This window comes from Carassius auratus, unplaced genomic scaffold, assembly GCF_003368295.1.
Source record: "Carassius auratus strain Wakin unplaced genomic scaffold, ASM336829v1 scaf_tig00021493, whole genome shotgun sequence".
NCBI classification, from domain to species: Eukaryota; Metazoa; Chordata; class Actinopteri; order Cypriniformes; family Cyprinidae; genus Carassius; species Carassius auratus.
In genome coordinates, this window is record NW_020525115.1 from 40,603 (window position 1) to 63,632 (window position 23,030).

Genomic DNA, 23,030 nt, shown 5'->3' on the forward strand with positions numbered 1-23,030 from the left:
GTCACATGACCCTTAAAAAATCATTATAATATGCTGATTTGTTGCAAGCGAGAATTCATTTTAAAAAGGAAAAAAAAAAAACTGTTGTGCTGCGTAACATTTTTGTGGAAACAGTGATGCATTTATTTATTTGATTCTTTGCAGAGAAAGTTCAAAAGAACAATTTATTTGAAATATAGATATTTTGTAAATGTGTAAATTTTTACTGTCACTTTTGATCAGTTCAGTGTGCCCTTGGTGATTAAAATATTTACTTATTTTAATTAATTGTCCTCAATAGTAATTTTAAAATGTGAGTGTTTGTGCATATATTCATATCTATCTATCTATCTATCTATCTATCTATCTATCTATCTATCTATCTATCTATCTATCTATCTATCTATCTATCTATCTATCTATCTTTGTCTTTTAAGGAATGCTACAATATGCATAGGACAATACAATGGGGTGGTGTTAGCGCAGTGGATAAGACACACGTCTGTGGTGTGAGAGACCCGGGTTCGAATCCACTGTGAGACACCAATGTGTCCCTGAGCAAGACACTTAACCTCTAGTTGCTCCAGAGGCGTGCAACCTTTGACATATATAGCAATTGTAAGTCGCTTTGGATAAAAGCGTCAGCTAAATGAATAAATGTAAATGCAATACATTCATTATTTATTATTGCTATTGAGAAGTAATAAAAATAATCTTTACAAAGGTTTACAATAAGCCTTAATTCCACAGGAATATATGATTAAAGTATTGCCACTATAATGCAAGATAATAATCTGAAGAATCCATCTGTATAGCCTTTCTTACAGATTATACGAGGCCATACTGCTGTCAAATACATATGCAGAGTATACAGAACCAGTGTGAGATTACAGCTCATATCAGTAGTATTATGCTATGCTAAAATATTTTTACAATTTGTCAGCAGGGGAGACACTTGCAATAAACAAAGGTACCTCATTCAACACATGAAGCGACAATGAAATATACAAATCAACACAAGACATATCTGATCTTCGCTTAGAGCTTTGTTCGATTGTTTGTTATCGTACTCTTGCATTATCGACAAACTATTTTCCTGTTTTCCACTGTATAAAGTGCTATATAAATAAAGCTGACTTGGAGACTTAAACTCTCACACTGTGGCTCTTAAAAATGAAACACAAACTTGCTCGTTATTAACTCAATAACTGTAACAGGTGAATTTGGAGATGTAGTTCTTGGCCTCTCTTAGCCTGATGTGAAGCGTCTCTGAGAGTTTGTCTCTGGCGCTCTCGTGTGGCTCTTCTCGGTTGTACAGCATTGATCGTAACTGTGAGAAGGGTATTCCTGCACAACTGGAGGCTGCAGTTAAAGGACCGCAATTCTGTGACCGCAGCTTTAGGACCCTAGTATTTTTGTGACAGCGCCACCTACTGTACTGAATCAACACCAATTAAAGATGGACGACGTGGACAGCAACCAGACGGTGAGTATCGATATTTAATTAAGTTTTATTTTATAACGTTTAAACGGTGCAAAGTTTACATAGTGAGAACTGCTACCTATGAATTAATAATTAATTCCCACCAAATTAAGAATTTGTGAGCTAGTTTTATTAATTACTACGACGTTAATTCGTGGCTATGATTTCATAAATCTTAATTGTGTTTTAATGACGAAGTATTATAAGTGAATCTAGCCTGCACATTAATTAAACTTATCAGATGACAAGAGCATGGTTGTTGTAAGGTTTGTAAGATTTACCTGCAGCTTAATGTATTAGTGTGAATACTGGCTTAATAGTCGTTGTTTTACCATATTTAGGTATAACATATATTTCATAATTAAACTGCACTGACTGCCTAGTTGCAGTATGTGTTAGCCTGTTATTTTGGCATTGTTTTGCAATGATAAATTAGGCATTTGGCAATTTTAATAGTTTGTTACAATTTGGCCTAATCTGCAGGTCTATTCCACATACAGTTATACATTGCATCATGTGTTAGTTTCTGTCATGTTTTGCATGGCCAATATGAAGTGATTTTATGAATTCGATTAGGCTCATTGTAGGACAGATGATTAAAAAAGGCACTAGGGATATTTTCATGATCTCAAAATATTCTAACAAGTACACTCTCACGTTTCCAAGATACATATAACAATCAAAAAGGGAAATCCCTGACCGAATTGAAGAGATGCACCACATGCTGCAAGGACTTTCACTTTTCATAAAATAAATATATATATATATATATATATATATATATATATTCCAGTTGAATATGTTAAACAAATGTTTCTTGTTTATCTCTCTCTGTCTCTTGCTCTCTCTTTCTCTAGAGTTGAAGCCTACAGCCATTCTATCCATGCAGCAACTGATGGAAAAGGGGTTCACTTTGGTGCTGTTGTGATGTTGTCACAAAAATGACAAGTATATACTGTACAGACTAAGAGTTTGGACCCACCTTCTCATTCAAAGAGTTTTCTTTATTTTCATGACTATGAAAATTGTAGATTCACACTGAAGGCATCAAAACAATGAATTAACACATGTGGAATTATATATGTAATTATAAACATAACAAAAAAGTGTGAAACAACTGAAAATATGTCATATTGTAGGTTCTTCAAAGTAGCCACCTTTTGCTTTGATTACTGCTTTGCACACTCTTGGCATTCTCTTGATGAGCTTCAAGAGGTATCACCTGAAATGGTCTTCCAACAGTCTTGAAGGAGTTCCCCGAGAGATGCGTAGCACTTGTTGGCCCTTTTGCCTTCTGTGTGTGGTCCAGCTCACCCCTAAACCATCTCGATTGGGTTCAGGTCCGGTGACTGTGGGGGCCAGGTCATCTGGCGCAGCACCCCATCACTCTCCTTCTTGGTCAAATAGCCCTTGATGCCTTCAGTGTGACTCTACAATTTTCATAGTAATGAAAATAAAGAAAACTCTTTGAATGAGAAGGTGTGTCCAAACTTTTGGTCTGAACTATAATATATATATACATATTACATACATATATATATATATGTATGTAATATGTATATATGTATATAAATAAACATTCTTGAATCATTCTTGTGTCTTGTCTTGCCTCTCAACAACTTTTAAAATATTGGCAGTAATTTAGTGACTCCATATGCTGATTCCAACTTTAACTTACCTGATAATGAGCTAATTCACCTTAAGGAAGTGAATCAATATACTGTATAATTCAAGAGACAATTCAAGACTTTTAAGGTTCTTCATTTTTTACAATTGTTTTAACATTGATATACATCAATTTTACAAAATTGATATTTCATTTATATTTTGTGTAAATTCATGTTTAAATTTAAAATTGTGGCTCAAAGCACACTTAGTAATTTAACTCTGCTGCATTTTGAATCAAAAATCACATTTAAAAACATGCTACTGAGATTAATATATTGATGCTATATACAAAGTAACGTGACTGCAAACTAAACCAACAGGGTACTAGAACTGTGGTCCTGAAACTGCAGCCGTCGCTATATTGGCCAGTACGGTAGGTGGCGCTGTCAGGAAAAACTAGGGTCCTAGAACTGCAGCCCAGATCTGCGGTCCTGAATCTGCAGCCTCCGGTTGTGCAGGAACATACTATTGGTAACTGTGGCAGGCACTGGTTCCATTCCTCAGGTAGTAAGAGCAAAAGGAAGCCCAAACAAATGATGGACACGGCAATGATGCGTACACTGTTGAGCTGGATCTCACACAAGTAGCAATCTATGACTGGAGTGTGGAAGATTTTTGATGGTCACACAGGTATTACAGTTAAACATTTGAATATTTTAGTCTTGAAACAAAAAAGAATCTCATGTAATCAGGGCAATTTGGAAAACATTTAAACTAATCTTTGATATTTACCCTCCAATTATTATTAAAAAAAATTTCAGCAGGGATGCATTAAATTGATCAAAAGTGGCAACATGGCATTTGTAATGTTGCACAATATTATAAATACAAATAGGCTTATTGTTTTCCACAAAAAAGCAGCAGAACTGTTTTCAACACTGATAATAATAAGAAATGTTTCTTGAGCATTCAAACAGCATATTATAATGATTTTTGACACTGAAGAATGGAGGTATGGCTGCTGGATATTCGGCTTTGAGATCACAGGAATAAATTAAATTTTAATATCTATTAAAAGAGAAAATGGTTATCTTAAATTGTACTAATATTTCACAATATTACTGTCTTTAATAAATGCAGTTTTGGTGAGCATAAGAGACAGCTTTCAAAAACATCGTGCCGAGACAGAATTTTGAACAGTAGTGTATATTATGGGGTAAAGGAGTAAAATAATAATAAAGAAAAGTAATTTACTCAAAAATCATTTACTGATCCTCATGTTGTTCCAGACCTGTATGGCTTGCTATCTTCCGTGAAACACAAAAGGAAATTGCGTGCTGTTATTTATTTTGTGCCATTTTTTAAGTTTGGTCAAAGTGTATGTTCAGTTTATAGAAAAGAGCTTTTGTGGATTACAGAAGAAAAAATATTTCATATAAACACAATTTTGAACAACATACACCTTTAAAAACAACAAGTGGCTCTTTTATGACTCACCAGCGTTGACAGGCACACTGAGGAAGACGCCCAGAGAAATCAGAGTAGGAAGATTTATCAGAATACCAAAATTCAAGAGGAAGTTGAACACTAAGAGAATAGCAAAAGAAAAATATTTAAAGTTAAAATGTCTTGATGATGGATTTGTTTATTAAAAACACAGTTTTCCATTTCAGGAGATTTTAATTGATGGACTGAAGTTGTATGGATTACTTTTGGATATTGTATCAACTGCTTGAACTTTCATTCTGATGGCACACATTCAATTTGTTTATATGAGCACATTATGTGTTTCTGTATTGGTGTCTATCCTCTTACCAAGCAGAAGAGCAGACATGCCAGATACTTGGCCATGGCAAATCTCTTGGTGAAACAAAGTCCTCGTCCCCAGTGATAAGCAGGATCAGAGGTACAGCACTAATGAAGACCAGATTAGCTCCACCGAGAAAAGTTAGATACACATCTGCTTCATCCAGCTTTGCACTACCCAGAACTAGCTTCAACAGAACCTGAAGAAACACATTTACACTTATGGATGTCTCTACAGATGAAGAGAGGATAAAATAATTAAATGTTCATTTAAAATATCTCTGAAATAGCAGCAAATCATGTGCTTGTTGTGCTTTACAATCCCGTCTTACTTTGTATATAGCTGCTGTTAATGCAGAACCAACCTCAAGGGAGATGCCCATCACAGAGTATAGCTGTGGAAACCATCGGCATATGTCATCATAACAATTCCCCCAATGGCTAAAATGGCTGCTACAATCTGTGATTAAATGGAATACAGGAACATGTCTGACTTTTTTAACAATACAGTACATTATGATAAAAAGTAAAAATCCATTATAGACTTATTCACAATTGCACACAACAGTATAACACCATAAAAATATTTTATATTACTATCCCATTTTGGGAAATCCTGGTTTCGTTGAATTACACCTAAAAAAAATAATTTGTGCTGAACTCACAAAAGACAAAAATGCCATAAGAGATTGTTAAGAAAATGAGGTTAGTGTCAAGTCCTCTATCTAAGCAGCCAAGGCCAACAAAATCGCAAAGTCAACAAAAGTTGACTGCATAAAACCAAACTATTTCACAGTGCAGCATTTTTGCAAAGAGTTCTCATTTTGAAATGCAGTTAGGTTTAATAGGTTACAGAATCAAATCTCCTTGCATGAAAGGAAACCCAACCCAACTCACCTGAAGCACTGTCTGGGAGTCTGTCTTTGTTTGTTAAAGCACAGGTGACCCAGGTAGTAAAGAGGGAAGATGGCACAATTCCAGGAGGTGGAGAACCAAGTGAGAGTGAATGGGACATTCAAGTGTCTGATGGTTATTTTGGCTAACTGAGTGCAGCCTGACCAAGAAAAGCAGATGCAGATCACCAAAGCGACACCCCACAGTGCTCTGTGTCATATGCAAACAGCAGTGGAGCCTCTGGAGCCTGTTCCCACAATCTGATTTGACTGTTTCTGTTAGAGAATGGCCATCTACTGTACCTTCACTTCCACATTCTCGCCGTTGGACTGGTCCTCCCCAGCTGATACAGACAATATAACTGCATAATACAAAAGCATAAGCATTGTCGAAGGCATTTAAATCACATCACTATCTGTTTTTTTTTAGAAAATAAACTTTCATGCAGAACTCTAGGAGAAAGCTGACGCTGACAAATCTGAAATGCAGTTTATAAGATAATAGAATATCATTTCAGAACTGTACATTTAGTAGGATAACTCACAGCAAGCACTTTTGGAATGTTTTTGGTAGGGAAGAATTTGTTATTGTTTCTGAAATAAGTCTCTTATGCTCTCTAAGGCTGAATTTATTTGATTAAAAAATACAATAAAAACAGTAATATTGTGAAATATTAGACACTATTAAATAACTGATTTCTATTTCTAAATATTTTGATGGCAGAGCAAAAATTTCTGCAGCTATTACTCCATTTTCCAATGATCCTTCAGAAATTATGTGCTTAAAACATTTCTTAATATAAACAATGTTTTGCTGTTTTATATTTATGTGGAAACTTTATTTATACCAAGTTCACAGCATGTATTTGAACACGTTGTAACATTATAAACATATTTATTGTAACTTCTGATCAATTTAATGCATCCTTGCAGAATAAAAATATTACTGTCTCTCAAAAATAAATCTTACTTACCCCCAACTTTAAACAGTACTGTAATTCATATTGTGATATATAAAGTTATAAAAGAGTTTCAGTTATGAAAAATAAAGTTACAACTGTGAGATAAAACATAAATTGCAATAGTAAGAAAAAGAGTCAAATTTGTTTTTGTGTCAAATTTGTGTCGTAAAGTCATTTATCACAGAAAATATTTCTGACTCATCCTTAGGCTTTTTTGAAGTAGGACATATAGTTATACAACATCATAAATCATGATACATTCAAGAACATACAAGAACATTCGATGGCAAGAAGCAATACACAAGGTGTATGAAGAATGTAGAATGTACAGAATGTAAATTGCTGTCCGTGGTACTGAAGATGCAACACTGTTTTGTATTACAAATATTCTCATTTCTCCTTTATATAACATAGTTTTGCCCTCATTGCCTGTAAGAGAATATTTAGTGTGTACTTAATGGTCTGAGAGACAGAACTGTCAGTGCTAAAAGGACAAGGAGAAAGACAGATTGTCCCCAAGTAGCAGTCAGTCAACAGAACAAAGGTCTCATTATCATAGTCACACCACAGTCTGGGATAGTTGATGTGTCTGAGTGCCAGCCCAGTGCTTCACACATTAACCCAAACATCAATAAGAAGGTGGTGGAAAAGTGGTTAAAGAATTGCCTTTTAAATTCAACCCTGTATAGTGGCAATGTGTGAACTAAAAACATGTTGAACTGCCTAATTAAAGTTGTGAACTGAAAAGTTAAGATATAAGTTGATTGCACAAATCAATAAAATCCATCCGTTAGCCTAGAAATCCACCATTATAGCATTTAGTTGGCATTTATCATCTCTCCATCGACTGCTCTCAGAGGTTTTTAGAGGTTTTATTTCAATATTATTCTTAAGTATTATTTAGCAGAATCTGTTAAAATAAAATATTTGTATCTTTACAATTACAACATGACTTACATTTTTCTTCAATTATCCTTATGTGACTAACAGGTCAAGTTGTTCCATAAGTTTAATTTGTGCATGAGAGTGCACACAAATTTTATGCTATGATGCAGTCAGTGGATGATTGAAAATGATAATTGAGAGAGACCTCGTCTGCCCCTGATGATTCAGCAAATCTGGGCTCTGACTCAGTTACCTTCTCAAGCAAAATAGAGTCACTGACAGAGCTGCACGTCATAACTCAGGCTACAGTGCTTAGCTCAAAGACAACAATATATACATCTGGTGACAAATTTGCTTGGATATTTGCAGAATATGCAAGATGTTTATCTTTTTTTTTTTTTTAAATGAGAGGGATCATAAACATTGCATTATTATTTTTTTTTTTACTGTGTACAGTGGTTATAAAAATAGAAAGTAACAGAAAGGGCTTTTTGTTTACAAATGATCTGATTAATCTGTTTATCGAATGGGTGATAGATTGCGTTGCTTGTGCCTGTGTCAACAGAACTCTATAGTGCCAAAGAAATGTTTGTGCGTGGGGTTGCAGAGGAGCTCAATTTGATGCAAGGTGTAAAGCTGGTCTTTGATCGATGTGTTTACATCATAAATTATAGATTTTCAGTTCTCATATATAAAAAAGCTTGATGAAAAGAAAGGAAAAAAAAAACAGTCCATGCTGTAAACTTTGAGAGACCTTAAAATTTTCTAATAAGGAGTCAACCAGAATATTTCAAGCATCAAGCAATGCAAAGCACGTGCAACCAAAATGCTTACATAATGCATGTAAAATTATATAATGCAATATCATGAAATTAATTTAATACTTTTTTATTTCTATACAGTATACTATACATGTATATAACCTAAAAAAATGAAAATTCTGTCATCATTCACTACACTTTCAAACCTGTATATGTACAGTATCTTTCTTTTTTTCTGGAACACAAAATAAGATATTTTGCAGAATTTTCCTGAACTGGTTAACAAGCATTCCTTCTATATATATATGTGTGTGTGTGTGTTTGTGTGTGTTTATTGCAGAATTTCCATTTTTGGGTACACAATCCCTTTAAGGCAGCTGTATGGACACCCTTATAGCTCTATGCCCTTAACTCATATAATATGAATTTAATTATTTGTACATTTAACTTACAAAACAAGCATGAATCAAGTGTACTACCTCTAAAAGAGTTACAGCCATAGTAACCAGTGATCCTCAGAATCCGCTCTTCTATGGATGCATTGTTGATGTACTATACCGATCTTGATGACTTCAATTCTCCACTAAGATCTTCACCAGTAATGACGAGGGATTTCAGCTGTCTGATCTGAGGACTGATACTGATTTTGTCTGCTTGCTAAAAGGGAATTTGTGGACAGATTGATGTTTTTAGATTTGTGAATATTTTGTGAATTGTGAATATAAAAATAAATAAATAAATAAATGTGTGTGTGTGTGTATGTGTGTGTGTGTGTGTGTGTGTGTGTGTATATATATACACAAAATAAATTAATATTGTTAGATTTGTGGAGTTAAAAATATTTTAATAGACTTTTGGTTAAGATGGGTTCCCCATGAATTGGTACAAAAAGGGACAGAGTGGCATGTTGTTATTATTTTTTATTAATGTTTTATATATATATATATATATATATATATATATATATATATATATATATATATATATATATATATATATAGAATATTTATTGTAATCCATAGGGTTATTATTCATTTATTTCAAAAATTATACAAGGGTGGCTTCAACTGCCAGATAGTCCTTCAACTGCCAGATAAAATACTGTACCTTTACCTTTGGTACTACACATCAAATGTTTTCATAGGAAAGAGCCATCAAAACAAACTCATCAATATTTTGGTTCTTTCTCCGAGATAGCAATGAGACTCAGAGAGTTCTATATGAACCCAAATTTTTCTCATCAAATACTTTTGAAGCCTAATAATTTATATAATTTGTTATTTAAATGTATTTATGTTTTAGCTATAATCTCCGTATTAGCATTCACAATGAATGAACTCTGTACTTTTACTGTTTGTTAACAAATGTCTCGATTGTCTCAAATGTCTCATATAAAGTCAATACCTACAGAAGATGAATCATTACTTAAACTTCCAGCTGCAGGGCCTTGTTAACATAACCTCGGCCCAATTGCAGCACCACTATTAAAGGATGGCATCAAATTCACTTTCAAACAGCAGAGTAAATATCTCTTTTAACAGCACTGAGCAGGCATTCTGATATACTGTTAACAGACTGTACAGCTGCTCAGGGTTTTAACACACCTATATAGCCTAGCAAAATAATCAAAGTAAAAATCTCTTGAGAGGTGGAGATGTGTTTGGATTAGATTTGATATGTGCTGCAAGTTCTGTTTCAGTTCATATGTACAAAACTGTGCTTCTGGCTGAAGAATGGACACAATACAATTACACCATCTACAGTATAACCAAAAATCAAGTTTATTCTGTTTTGTTAAAGTGCAACTCAAGACATATGGTACAATAAATGCACAACTTTCAGTATCTTTAGGCATGTGCAATACAATTTAAATATGCAAATTTAAACCAAAAATAATTATAAATTAACATGAGTTCCCTTCAGCAATATACCCAGTCACTGGGTATATGTCAAGAATGTACCGATGCAATGATGCTCTCATCTTACAATACAACAGTAATGACACTCAATGCACAACAGCACCTTTAGGTGGTGGACAATGCCTACTGCAACTGCAGAAGAGCCAACATGACTAAAGCCAAGTAAAGAAATTAAATATACAGATTTCTGATTGTCTGATGTCTCTACTAAAATTTATATTATAAATTCCCTTTACAAGTTAATTAAAGAATGTCACCAGGGACCTGCCCCTGTCTTTTCAAAAAAATCTAAGAAAACAAAAACAAAAAACAAAAACAAAAAAACAATGCGCCATGGCTAAAGGCTGGAATACACTACATGATTTTTTAAATCAAAAACAGATTTTAAAACACTAGGTATCGTGCAATTGCAGACCTTGAGTAGAATTAAGGCTGGAATACACCACACAACTTTTAAAACGACTAAAAGTCTAAGGATCAAACAATCACCAGATTTTCCAAAAACACAACAAACTCACACAGAAATGTGTGCATTTTTTACTGACAAATGAAAACAATGTGTTCTGAAATCAGCTCTAAATATACAACTTTTGATATCCTCCGACAGGATATAATCATAATCTGAAGCAAAAAAAAAAAAAAACTTATTACTATACTTGATAGTGTCGACTTTTCCAGACTGTAAATCAGGGCAGAAATTGTCTTAAGAGTCATGTAGTGTTTTCCTTTCTTAAGCAATGCCTACAAACTTAGTCTAAGTAAGACATGATTCCCATTAATACATCTGTAATACAGGATGTGGATCCCTTTAAGTCACCTAACAAGAACAGCATATGAAGTATGATATACTAGTCTACAACCACTTACCAGTTAACTATTTATATTCAGAGTAATGGATGGATTTATCTTTAACATACGCACACAAACACACACAAAACCCTGGTCACAACATGTTTTCCAGTTCAGCAGCTGCATGAACAATGATCTCATATGATATTATGTATTCTACAAATTCATATAATCCTTATCAATAATAAATTACCTTTAGCATGTGTTTCAAATATTTGTATCTATGGTAGTTTTCCGTTAATGTGACAGCAGAGTACGGTACACTAACAATACATTTATGCTCTTAGCGGAGATGTTTCAGAAATATTAACGTGTCAAGTTTACATGACAGAATTTCAGTACGTCTCATCGGTCCATTGGTCCATTGGAGGTAGCAGGTGAGGCAGAGACTATGTCATCAGGAAACATATCCGTCTTATCTTCCCTAAATGAGGCTGCCTGGTCTGACACAGAGGCAAATGAGAGGTGATCATGATCCACAATGTTAAGCTGGTCCTCTGTTTTTTGTTTCCTTAAGTAGAACATCTTCCTGAGCTTCTTCAGGTGCTGAAGTTCACAGAAGGTTTCCAGAACCACCAACATCGCGATCAAGCCCAATATCAGATATACTGTACAAGAGAGAAACAGATAAGGTTAAAGAGAATCAGAAAGCGACGCTTAAGGAGTCTACAGTGATATTACTCGGAGCCTTGGTCAATTAATTGTTAGAAATAAAAAAAGAAACAATTGAAGTATGTAAACACTAAGTTAGCAAAGCAACCTAAGACCTAAGATAAAGTTCAATCAAAGTTAAAGAAGCTAAAGTTCAAGTCCAAAGTTCAAGTTCTGCTACATGTTTCATTGTCTCTATCAAATTCTGTTCAAAAGTTTTGGGTCAGTTAGATTATTACTTTTATCAAACACAAATGCATTAAAATAATCAAAAGTGACAGGAACTTTACACTGTTGAAAAAAAAAAATGCTGTTCTTTTGGACTTTCTATTCTTCGAAGAATCCTGAAAAAATGTGCCACAGTTTCTTAAAAAATATCAAGCAGCCTTAACCATGTTACTTGAGCACCAAATCAGCATCTTCTTACATTTTAAACATCTTTCCCACCCTAAACTTTTGAACAGTAGTGCATGTATAAATGCGAGAAAGTAAACCGGGCTTAAATTGGTTTAAAATTTTAATTAAATTAAAATGATTAAACAAACTGTGCACTTACTTGTTATGCCTAATTTATAGAGTTCTCTGAACCTCTGATGATAGCCTTCTCCTGGTACATAGTCGCCTAAGCCAATAGTACTTAGAGAGATGAAGCAGAAATAGAAGGACTCCAGGAAATTCCAGTCCTCTTCCAGTACTGAGAAGATGATGGCAGGTATGAGGAAGAAGCAGGAGATGGTTATAATAGCCAGAAGAGTGGCGTGCAGGGCAGCCAGCGTAGGTTTGGACATGCCCCAGCGCCGGTGCAGGTACTCCACTGGCCTGCGGGTACTGAACTCCATGATCCTCTGGACCACTGCAGTCAGGAACAGCAGGGTGAATGGGATTCCCACCACTGAGTAAATGATGCAGAAGGCCTTACCACCATCTGAGAGAGGAACGGTGTGGCCATATCCTGGAAAAAACACATGAATAGCTCTTTGAATAGGTCAGTTCACAGGTTGAATTTTCCCCCGCTGGTTATAGGTCATATTGCACAGATTGTATTTGACTGAAATAGATGTACTAAACTATTTTACCCATTTTATATTCTACCAATAATAAAACTGTTCTACATGATGAGATAAGAGAGGGATACTGGTTGGGAGACATTGAGCTCCTTAGCCATCTTCAAGAATCAGCTAAAAACACATTTCTTCCATCTTTATTTGACCCTCTAACTCTAGCATTCTCTATTCTAATTATATTCTTTGAAAAAAAAAAAACCTTTAGACTTGCAGTGTATTTTTTTAACTACGTGTTTTCTTAAAAAAGCTGCTCTATTATTTTTCCATTATATATTATATAATAAAAAAAATGTGTTGTATTGTAAATGTGAATGTAAAGAAATGGCAAGACGTTGAATTAAATATAAAATGTGTAATACAAACTCCAATAATCTGTTTTATTTACTTTAACTTCGAAAAAAATATTTTTTACAGTCTCCCACATTTGTAAGTTATTTTTTTGTATAAAGCATAATCATAACTAAATTTGTATTTAGGTATGGGAGTGGCATATTTTGGGTTTTGGTATGTTTGGGATAAGTCATTTGGCTAGTTCTGATTGGCCTGATCACATCTAGCATTTTACTTAATTAACCAGTTAATCTGTTTTTTAATTAAACACCATATTATTCACATAAGGCAAAGTTACTAGGAATGTCAAGGTTGGTTCCTGTTGTAGTACTTAAATCCTTCTGGATTAAGTTACATAATCCTTGGAAACACTACACAACCGGCATGCTTATCCTTCAGACATCCTTCAGGTCACCCACAGCAATGAATTACAAAACCACTAGGGCTCCTAAAGGGATGTAAATATGTGAGCATGCACTTGTTTTTCTTTATTTGTAAGGGTGTAGTAATAAATATAATAAAATCTCTGACGATCATCATCACCATTAGTACAAAACGATTTAAAAGTAGCCCAATTACAATTGTAATGTTTTACCTATGTATTTGGTATTATATTATTGCTACTATCCTGAGCACTGACTGAAATGTTAATGTTATTGTTATTAATTAATAAGTTGCATGACACTGCTGGTCATTATTTTTGAAATAATGAAGCCCTTTATAAGTAATTTGGTCCATGTTAAATATATATATATATATATATATATATATATATATATATATATATATATATATATATATATATATATATACACACACACACACACAGAAAATCTATTGGGTATTGTGAAGAGGAAGATGTGATATGCCAGACCCAACAATGCAGAAGAGCTGAAGGCCACTATCACAGCAGCCTGGTCTCTCATAACACCTGAGCAGTGCCACAGACGGATCGACTCCATGCAACGCCGCATTGCTGCAGTAATTCAGCCAAAAGGATCCCCAACTAAGTATCGAGTGCTGTACATGCTCATACTTTTCATGTTCATACTTTTCAGTTGGCCAAGGTTTCTAAAAATCCTTTCTTTGTATTGTTATTAAGTAATATTCAAATTTTCTGAGATACTGAATTTGGGATTTTCCTTAGTTGTCAGTTATAATCATCAAAAATAAAAGAAATAAACATTGGAAATATATCAGTCTGTGTGTAATGAATGAATGTAATATACAAGTTTCACTTTTTTAATGGAATTAGTGAAATACATTTTTATGATATTCTAATATGACCAGCATCTGTGTGTGTGTGTGTGTGTGTGTGTGTGTGTGTGTGTGTGTGTATATATATCGTTTTTTCTAGAAGAGTTAAATGTATTTATCTCATGTGATTGCATATAATTATATTTAACAAAAGTGCTGTTCATTTAATGTTGTAAAGTTTGTACTAATAATTGTCCTTAAACATGCAAAATAAATTGTCTGGGTCTAAATTCCCACTGTACCTTATTTTATTGAATTTTGAAGTTTGTTATGAAAAAATATAATTTGCCTTTATTTATGGTCTGTATTACAGTCTGTATTATGTTTGTAAACGTTTGTGATATATTGCCATAGTTAACAATCAGGCACATAAAGCTTTGTTGACTTTTAAGTCATTATGAAGGGAGGGAGAGAGACAGACTGCTCTAAGCAATTAAAACACAGTATGATATACTAAATATGCTTACAACAAGGATGTAACTCAAGAAAAGAGACCTGCCTACAGTGTTTAATGGCTTAGAGCAGTCTATCTCTCTCCCTCCCTTCATAATGACTTAAAAGTCAACAAAGCTTTATGTGCCTGATTGTTAACAATGACAATATATCATGAACTAATATATATATATATATATATATATATATATATATATATATATATATACATATATATATATATATATATATATATATATATATATATATATATATATATATATATATATATATATATATATATATATATATATATTACATGCTTTTCAGACTTCATAGGCGTAAGCTAATGCTTTTATCAGATCTCAGAGAGGACAGGTCGACCTTACGAATGACATCACAGAGGCCTCGCTACTTGCTGTCTTCTGTCATTGCGGCTCTTGGGTAAATGATTTTAAAGAACGGCTTACAGGACTACAGACAGTAAATTATATCATGTAAATCAACAACTGGGTGAAAATACAAAAACAATTCTATCATGGCTATTTAATATTGTCAAGAGAAAGTCTGTTTTCACCTGTCGTGGAAAGCACAGTGCTGGCGAAGAAGAGCGCTGACGTGAAATCCCAGTTCCAGTTAGTGGTAGCATTATTGAGAACCGACACACCGTAATTACTCGCCTCTAGAGCCCTGGTGAGAAACTCCTCGAGTCTTTCTTCGGACAGACATTCATTATCCTCTAGAAACTGCTGCTTCACGGTCCGAAGCTCCTGCCGAAGCTGCTCTTCATACGGCAGCTCCACCGCGGAAAACACTAAAGCCCCGAATAACAGATATAACACATACCCCAGCACCAGGACCAAGAAATACCACGTAGACCTGTAACCTTCTATGACACGCGCACACGAACTTCCAGATAGACACTGAAGCATTGTCTTCGCGACTAAATAGGTGGGACAATTAATACAAGCAGTTGAATTACAGGAATACACTGGTTTCCTACAAATAAAAGGGAGCAAACACTCTTACAGCTGTCTTTTAGTTAAAATTTCCTGTTCGTCCCCTGCCAGTATTGCGGAGCTGATGTGACGGAAGATCAGAAGCCGCGTTTACAAATCATACTATGGTGAAGGGTTATATTAATATTAATGAATACACTATTCGCCTGTAGAAGGTAACAACGCAACGTCAGCAGTACCTAATTAATATTTATAAAACAAGCCATCACCATTGGAAGGTTGCCGTCAGAGTTACCTGATTAATATTCATGAGATAGCCTTCGCCTTAGTGGGATTCATATTTTTTTGCGTCAGGCTCGTGACGTCTCGTTCCTCCACGCCTCAACTCAACTTACGCAGGTCGGCTCTATTCATTACATTTATCACGACAGGGCGCACCCAGTAACGTAAACCTGAGGAATTTGCGTTTTGAAGACAGATACAGTTTAGCAGTTGTTTCAAAGAGTGGATGGCTACTACATAGTGCCTAAGTGAAAGCCCCATTAGGGTCAGCAAGTGAGACATACATATTCTGTTACCTGGTAGAACAGGTTTGACCAGGTGGTGACTGGATGGGGTCATGGGATGGCAAAAGATTTGAAAGGTGATCTTAAACAAAAGTGTTGTTTGAGCTTTCCATGCTTCCTCGTGTGTATCAGAAATCTTTTATTTGGAGCATAGCCAAAACTCTTGTCTGGTTTCTGTAAAGGGCATTGCAAAGTGGTCTGTATGCAGTTTTAGAGTTCAATTACCTGTTTCAGTGTATCATCTAATCAATAAATGTAAATGAACCCTGAGTACAAAAGCATAATGAAAAAGTATAATAAAAGTGGTATATATAGCCTACTACAAGTTTCTGTATGCTGATAATCTTCTAAACGCAAGAACAAGATCAGTTTGATTCACAAATGAATCATTCAGACCAGTTTTGTTATCCAGTTCATGCTTTGTTATTGAATTGCTCTTTTGAATCAGATATTTTTAATACTGAATTTACTTGTGAATCAAATTGATCTTGTTCTTGAATCTCGAGAAGAGCTAGGACGAATGTCATGATTTTGGACAGTTTTGATGATTTTTTTTAAAGTTTCCTCACTTTAAAAGCATCACTCCACCCTTTGCATAGAAATTACAGAGCATGAGATGATTATCTCAGTAAACAGGTCGGTGCACATTTTGTAGCTAAAGCTGCTGATGCACAATACAACTGAGATCATCAGACTGCTTATGTGGATAGTGTCTACTTGTCATACATTTAATGCCAGATTTTGTGAGTGGCTGGACAGCTTGATGTGAGAGCTGTACTTCCTGCACCTTTTGCCATTTTGCAGTTTTGCTGCATCACTGGATGACTGTATGTTTTATTTTTGGTACTGAACAGAAGAAGAAACTGTAAGAGCTTTCTTTTTATGTTATGCTCTGCTTCTTTGGGTTATTTCTGTATGATCGAATGAAATGTGAAACCTCTGGCCAGACCTGAGCCCAGTAGTCAAGGTTGTTGCTTTCACTCAGAGGCACAAGGCTGCAGAGCCAACGTAATTGTTATACTGCAAGGAACACGTTACAGCTAATGTGCTAAGACAATTATTGACATAAATGTAACTGACAATAAGATTAAACTATGTTATTCTAGTGGAAATCACAAGATATTGAAAACCCTAAGGTGCACAGAATGGGTTTTTGCATTTAAAAACACAGGGCAGTGGAATCAGTGTTAGAACTGTGTCAAAGCTGGTCAGCGTGATTTTGCCAAGAAAGACATGTTCCTGGATCAACATCTTTTGTTGATCCTGGATCAACATTACTGTCAAAAAATACAGACTTAACCCAATCCGTTACCCCTAAACCTAACCTTATCCATAATTAATTCCTAAAATCGGAGGGAAATGATAGCTGATTAACAAGGGTGTTGAAGCACCTAATCCTGGTCGTAAGCTTAAAACTGACATTTCCTGTAAAGTTCTCTCAATTCTGATTGGTTGATTGGAATGATCATGTTGAACATGTTGTACTTGGTGAAATCACACTCACCATCAAAGCTCTTGGGGGTCCCCCTAACATGCAAAAACTCAGAGGTTTCAGCAATGACATTTGTGGACGCCTCTGATTGGCCATTGTGTTCATAAACTCAACAGAATCATGTCTGATTCTTTATAAAATAATGCATATAATGGCCATGCATTTTTACAAAAAAAAAAAAAAAACGCAGTATAATGCAAAACTTTTTAAAAACGCAAGATGCAGGGTAAGGGGATAAAAAAGCATGAATAAAAGTTGAACAACTTAAGCGCGTTTTTAAGCAAAAGATACGAGCGCAAAGGAGATTCACAACATCCATCAAGAGCATGTTAAAATAGAAAAACAGCATGGTGGAATTTAAAACCACATTCTTTTGTGCGTATCCCTTTAATACTGCAGAATACACTGAGCCATAAAAAACACGTTATACATTGAAAATGCCACATGCATTCAAATTTTCAGATTACTGGTTGGTCGAGTATGGTGTTTTCAATGACTGAACCTTACTTATCTGAGCTACCCAGTTTTGAATATGCGGTTGCGTCCTTTTGTGCAAGCTCCTTTCAATGGCCACTGGAGGGTACTGTGGGTTCAAAAACTAGAAAAATCACGTTTCGAAGTTTGCAGAGGTAGGGTGTTTGAAAGGTCAGATGCAGGATGTGGAAAAGAGTCTAAAACCTGGTCTTGTTATTCTCCAGACCAAGTTTTTGAAAACAGCAAACTTTTTCAGTCACCTTAACACTCATATATGCATTCCTCTACTGTGAGTGGAACAAAAAATACAAGTTTAACCTGCCACATCTGTAGAGTTACAGTCCTTTAAACTGTGTCTAGAACACGTCCAATCTTACACCTGGGTATAATTTATCCTTCCTGTTTCACGGCCGCAGACCTTTGATGTTCCTCTGTCTATTGTACTTCCCGCCTATTGTGGTAAGTGTTATATTTTAAAAGCTTGTGATTTCCATGTTTAGCCACTTTAAATACAGAGGAAGTTGTTTGTTATGTGTTTTGAATTAGCACACTTTCTGATTTTCGAGGCAACCACTAGGTTAATTGCTCACTGTTTAAAACCCTTTTCACTTGCTTATTCCATTATTCAAATAAGGAATGGTATTTCCATTACTCATTTGTGCCTTAATAATATTTTTCAGATCTTGTAAAGATATTTCCTATGTCAACAGGAGATTAATTGGTGGCTTTATCGACACTGTTGATCTACACCTGTGCGTATAAAGGAACGACAGAGAAGTATAAATGCTTTAAAAAAAAAATCAACTTCATTTTAGTGCTTCACAGAAGGCCTTTTTCTTCCAGATACTGGCTTAAAGGAAAGACAGATGAAATGTCAATGCGCACATGGGGATTAAATATCAAGAATTTAAAACAAGAACGAGGTTACTTCATAAATCAAAAGAGATCATGTTGTTAGTCTCCACCTAACCTTGTCTTTAGTCTATCATTTGTCTCTTGCATGAAACAGCCTGCTTATATTTTCACTGTAACCATGGCATGGCTTCTAAGACAGGAAGCGAACACGTGTAGCGCTTTCCAGCCAGAGTCAACATTCTGTCTCAATGGTTGGCATTTGTGTTTGGGTTGTTTTTGACCATCCCTGGGCTGTTGACTAGTTCCCAGGATTATGTTGCAATATAGTGCTGAAATTGAGATCAGGACAAATCTGACAGCTGGCCTCTGTTTGTCTTCTTTATTGACGCACAAGCACCCTGACGCCATGTGCCCGCCAGGCAGCCGCTCGTTAGCCGGGTTGCGTGCTTTGGCAGGAGCTGCCATTCAGCATGTATGTTCTCAGCTGTACTTTTTGGGGCACATCATTGATTGGGGCCACATGCAGCATATTTATGCATACTGTTTCAGGTTGAGTGCAGGAGAAGACTCCTGGCTCAACAGGTTCTGCGTTTCACCTTGGACATAGATATTCATGCCGGCATCTGGAAAAGCCAGGTCCACCCCACAGGGGCTCTTATGCTGGGTCAAGTTCATGAAGAGCTGTGGTAAGTATGCTGCATTCTGTAGACTCCTCTGAGAATACTGCATTACCTCCTTTGAGTTATATAGCCCTTTTTAAGGCCACTGGCAGAAAACTCAATGGCATTCTTGCATTCACTTTGCTGCGCAGTTAATGTTCGAAATACTAAATAAATCTATCTATCTATCACAGGGGTTCTCAACTCTGGCCCTCGAGGTCCACTTTCCTGCAGAGTTTAGCTCTAACCTCAAACAAACTCACCTGCTTGTAACTTTCTAGTGATCCTGAAGACCTTGATTAGCTTGTTCAGCCGGTTTGATTAGGATTTTTCAGAGCTAAACTCTGCAGGAATGTCGACCTCAAGGGCCAGAGTTGAGAACCCCAGATCTAGCATTTCTAGTGTACAGTGTAAAATATTGAGCTTGAGATGTTATCGACATCAACATTCAAATGTGTTCAAATAAAGATTTTATGGAGCTCCTAAGGAAACATGGTGACGGAAAAAAAAAATGACATGAGAAGAAAAATTATGTTTCAATGCTTTTGTGTTTTATTGCAAAAGTAATTCATTCTGCCAAGAAACACAAAAGCACTAAAATATTGTCACTATAATATCTGCCTACTGGCTTTTAAATAAATCAAAGAAACATATTTTCAAAATGAAGGAGAAAACAAAATAAGAGGCTGGATAATTTTTTCACATTTTAAATAGCAATAGCCCACAGAGATTTGCCCGTGAAGTTAATAACAACACTTCGAGAGTCGCTTTATGTAAAGCTTTTCTAATTTAATCTGCTATCTTCCTTCATGACTTCAACACCATTTTTTGGTGTTTTGAGTGCAGAGCTAATCAGCTTCACCTCTCAGACAGACTACTGGCTTGACACAGAAATGTAAAAGCGGCTGGAGTTTCAAATGTGCTGAACTTACTCCATGAGAGCATGTGACAATGTTAATATCCTCTTGATCTACCCTAAATCATACCTCATCAGTTTGCCATGCCTCTGTACGACAACTGAAAAGATGCATTTGTAATTTAATCTGAAATGAAAACTCGGTCTTGTGGTCCCTCTATTTTCAAAACATTGACACTGGCTCCCTTGCAGCATTAATTCATGTTTATTTGCCTGCCAATAGTGAATTCAGACTGGTGTCTTTGATTAAGCTGTTTACACTCCCATCAAACGCATTTAAACATCAAATGCATTTAAAATAAGTGTGTTACCTTTGCAGATGACTTGCACCAAATTGTTGTGATCTGTACCAACGTTTGCTTGAAATAGCCTTAGACCTATAGGACAAATATGCAGATGAGTAAGCCAATGTAATTAAGTATGTATTGACCATAGAGTGTGATTAGTGAGAGCTCAACCATTGTTGTGACATTTCAGTTCCTCTTACTCTATATGGTGTCTACAAAACAAGCTGTTATTTTGGGCCACAACACACTGTAAGTATCATTCAAATCACATAGCAAAACATGTGTGAAAGACATTTAGTCTGCTAGCTGGTCACTTTAATATCTGCCAAATTTAAGACAACCGATTTGTTTTTGTATAAATGTTTACCTTTAGTGAGCTTATAGGATGCAAAATAATGAAAAGGAAGATTCATTTTCAATGCTTAATTGGTAGACTGGACTCTTGTAGATTATTGTGGTGTTTTTATCAGAGGTTTGGACTCTCATTCGTACGGCACCCATTCACTGCAGAGGATCCACTTGTGAGCAAGTGATGTAAGGCTACATTTGTCCAAATCTGTTCCGATGAAGAAAACAAACTCAACTACATCTTGGGTGAGCTGAGGTTGAGCAAATTCTCAACAAATTTTTATTTTTGAGTGAGCTATTTTCTTAAAGAGAACTTGAACTTAAAATTGGTTGACATTCTTAAATTGTGTGGTAATTAGTTCATCAGTCAAATATTGAGGCCATTAAAAAACAACTGGGTGACCTACACTTTATCGTCTTTTATGTGGTTACTGCAGATAATATAGTAGTTTGTAAACTTTGAAACTTTTCCCCCAATTTCCATGAAATATTGTTTTACTGCATCAGGTCCATCCTGCCATATGACAGGCTTGTGTTTTGAAAGAGGAGTTATAAAAACTGGGCCTCTTCCAAAACAGGATTAAATAAATATTTTTAGAAATTATAATAATTAATGAACTTTGCTGGGGAAAAGCACTGCTAAGATTGCTGCATATTAGCGTTTAACAACAGCACCGAACCACTCTTCTCACCATGACCCTTTAGACTTCCACATTTTACCCCTGCTGGAACAAGGATGACAACAGCAGATAAAATCATTTTAAAAACATGCTCGTGATAAAAAGTTAAAAAAGTAACATAAAAAAGTAACATAAAAGTTGTCTCTGCACACAGTTGACCTGCAACAGTATTTCTAGGCCAGTTTCCCAGTTTTGAAGGACTATGTGGATTCTGAGAAATTGTTGTGCACAGCAGGTAAATATGAAAGTGTGAAACTTTCCATTTGTGCTACTGAATATATGAACCATCTCTCCACAAACAAAACTGGACCATTGATGGGCCATTAGCATTTGCTTTTCAATATATTAAGCAGCAGAATTGTTTTAAAAAGATCTATAATTATAAGAAATGTTTCTTGAGCAGCAAAACATATCAGAATGATTTCTGAAGGATTGTGTGACACTGATGACTGCTAAAAATTCAGCATAGCCATCACAGGAACATATAAAACATATTTACATAGAATATATTAATTTCAAATTGTAATAATATTTTCACAATATTAATTACTTTAGTCTATTTAATAAATAGAGCCTGGTGAGCATAAAATACTTCTTTCAAAAACATAAATAATACATCTTACTTTCAGGACACTAAACTTTTGAACAGTGAATATCCCAATTTAAAAAAAAAAATAAAGTTAATTTTTATTATCCCTGTATAAGCACATTTTTAAATGAAATAAACTGAGATTTTTCCTTGTGCTATTTTTGTCTAGAAGAAGAAGAGGAAACTATTTCTGACCTGTCTCGTTCATAAATTTCAGCTACTTTATTTCTTGCATTTTATCATTTTATTTATATATTTCTGTCACTATGGTTCTTTTTCATTATGATGAATAAGGTAATAAAGAGTGAGATCCAATGATGCCTTAA

The 23,030-nt window shown here is 35.1% G+C and overlaps 1 protein-coding gene and 1 pseudogene across 1 annotated transcript; both read right to left on the minus strand.

The window, feature by feature from the left end:
• Window positions 1–1,180: 1,180 nt before the first annotated feature.
• On the minus strand, window positions 1,181–10,358 carry LOC113076918 (putative thiamine transporter SLC35F3; annotated as a pseudogene).
• Window positions 10,136–15,988, minus strand: LOC113076925 (potassium channel subfamily K member 1). The gene is made up of 3 exons (XM_026249539.1): window positions 15,457–15,988; window positions 12,353–12,748; window positions 10,136–11,753 (listed from the first exon to the last, which is right to left on the minus strand). Exons 1-3 carry the CDS (start codon window positions 15,809–15,811, stop codon window positions 11,491–11,493), a joined length of 1,014 nt encoding a protein of 337 aa, XP_026105324.1. The 5' UTR covers window positions 15,812–15,988; the 3' UTR covers window positions 10,136–11,490.
• Window positions 15,989–23,030: the final 7,042 nt, after the last annotated feature.

Excerpts from the sequence above, each read along its gene's own strand:
- LOC113076925 (XM_026249539.1), bottom strand. The coding sequence starts at position 15,811 with ATGCTTCAGTGTCTATCTGGAAGTTCGTGTGCGCGTGTCATAGAAGGT. Across the intron at positions 12,749-15,456 it reads CACTGTGCTTTCCACGACAG|GATATGGCCACACCGTTCCT; the intron begins GTGAAAACAGAC and ends TGTTTTTTCCAG. Across the intron at positions 11,754-12,352 it reads CTATAAATTAGGCATAACAA|TATATCTGATATTGGGCTTG; the intron begins GTAAGTGCACAG and ends TCTCTTGTACAG.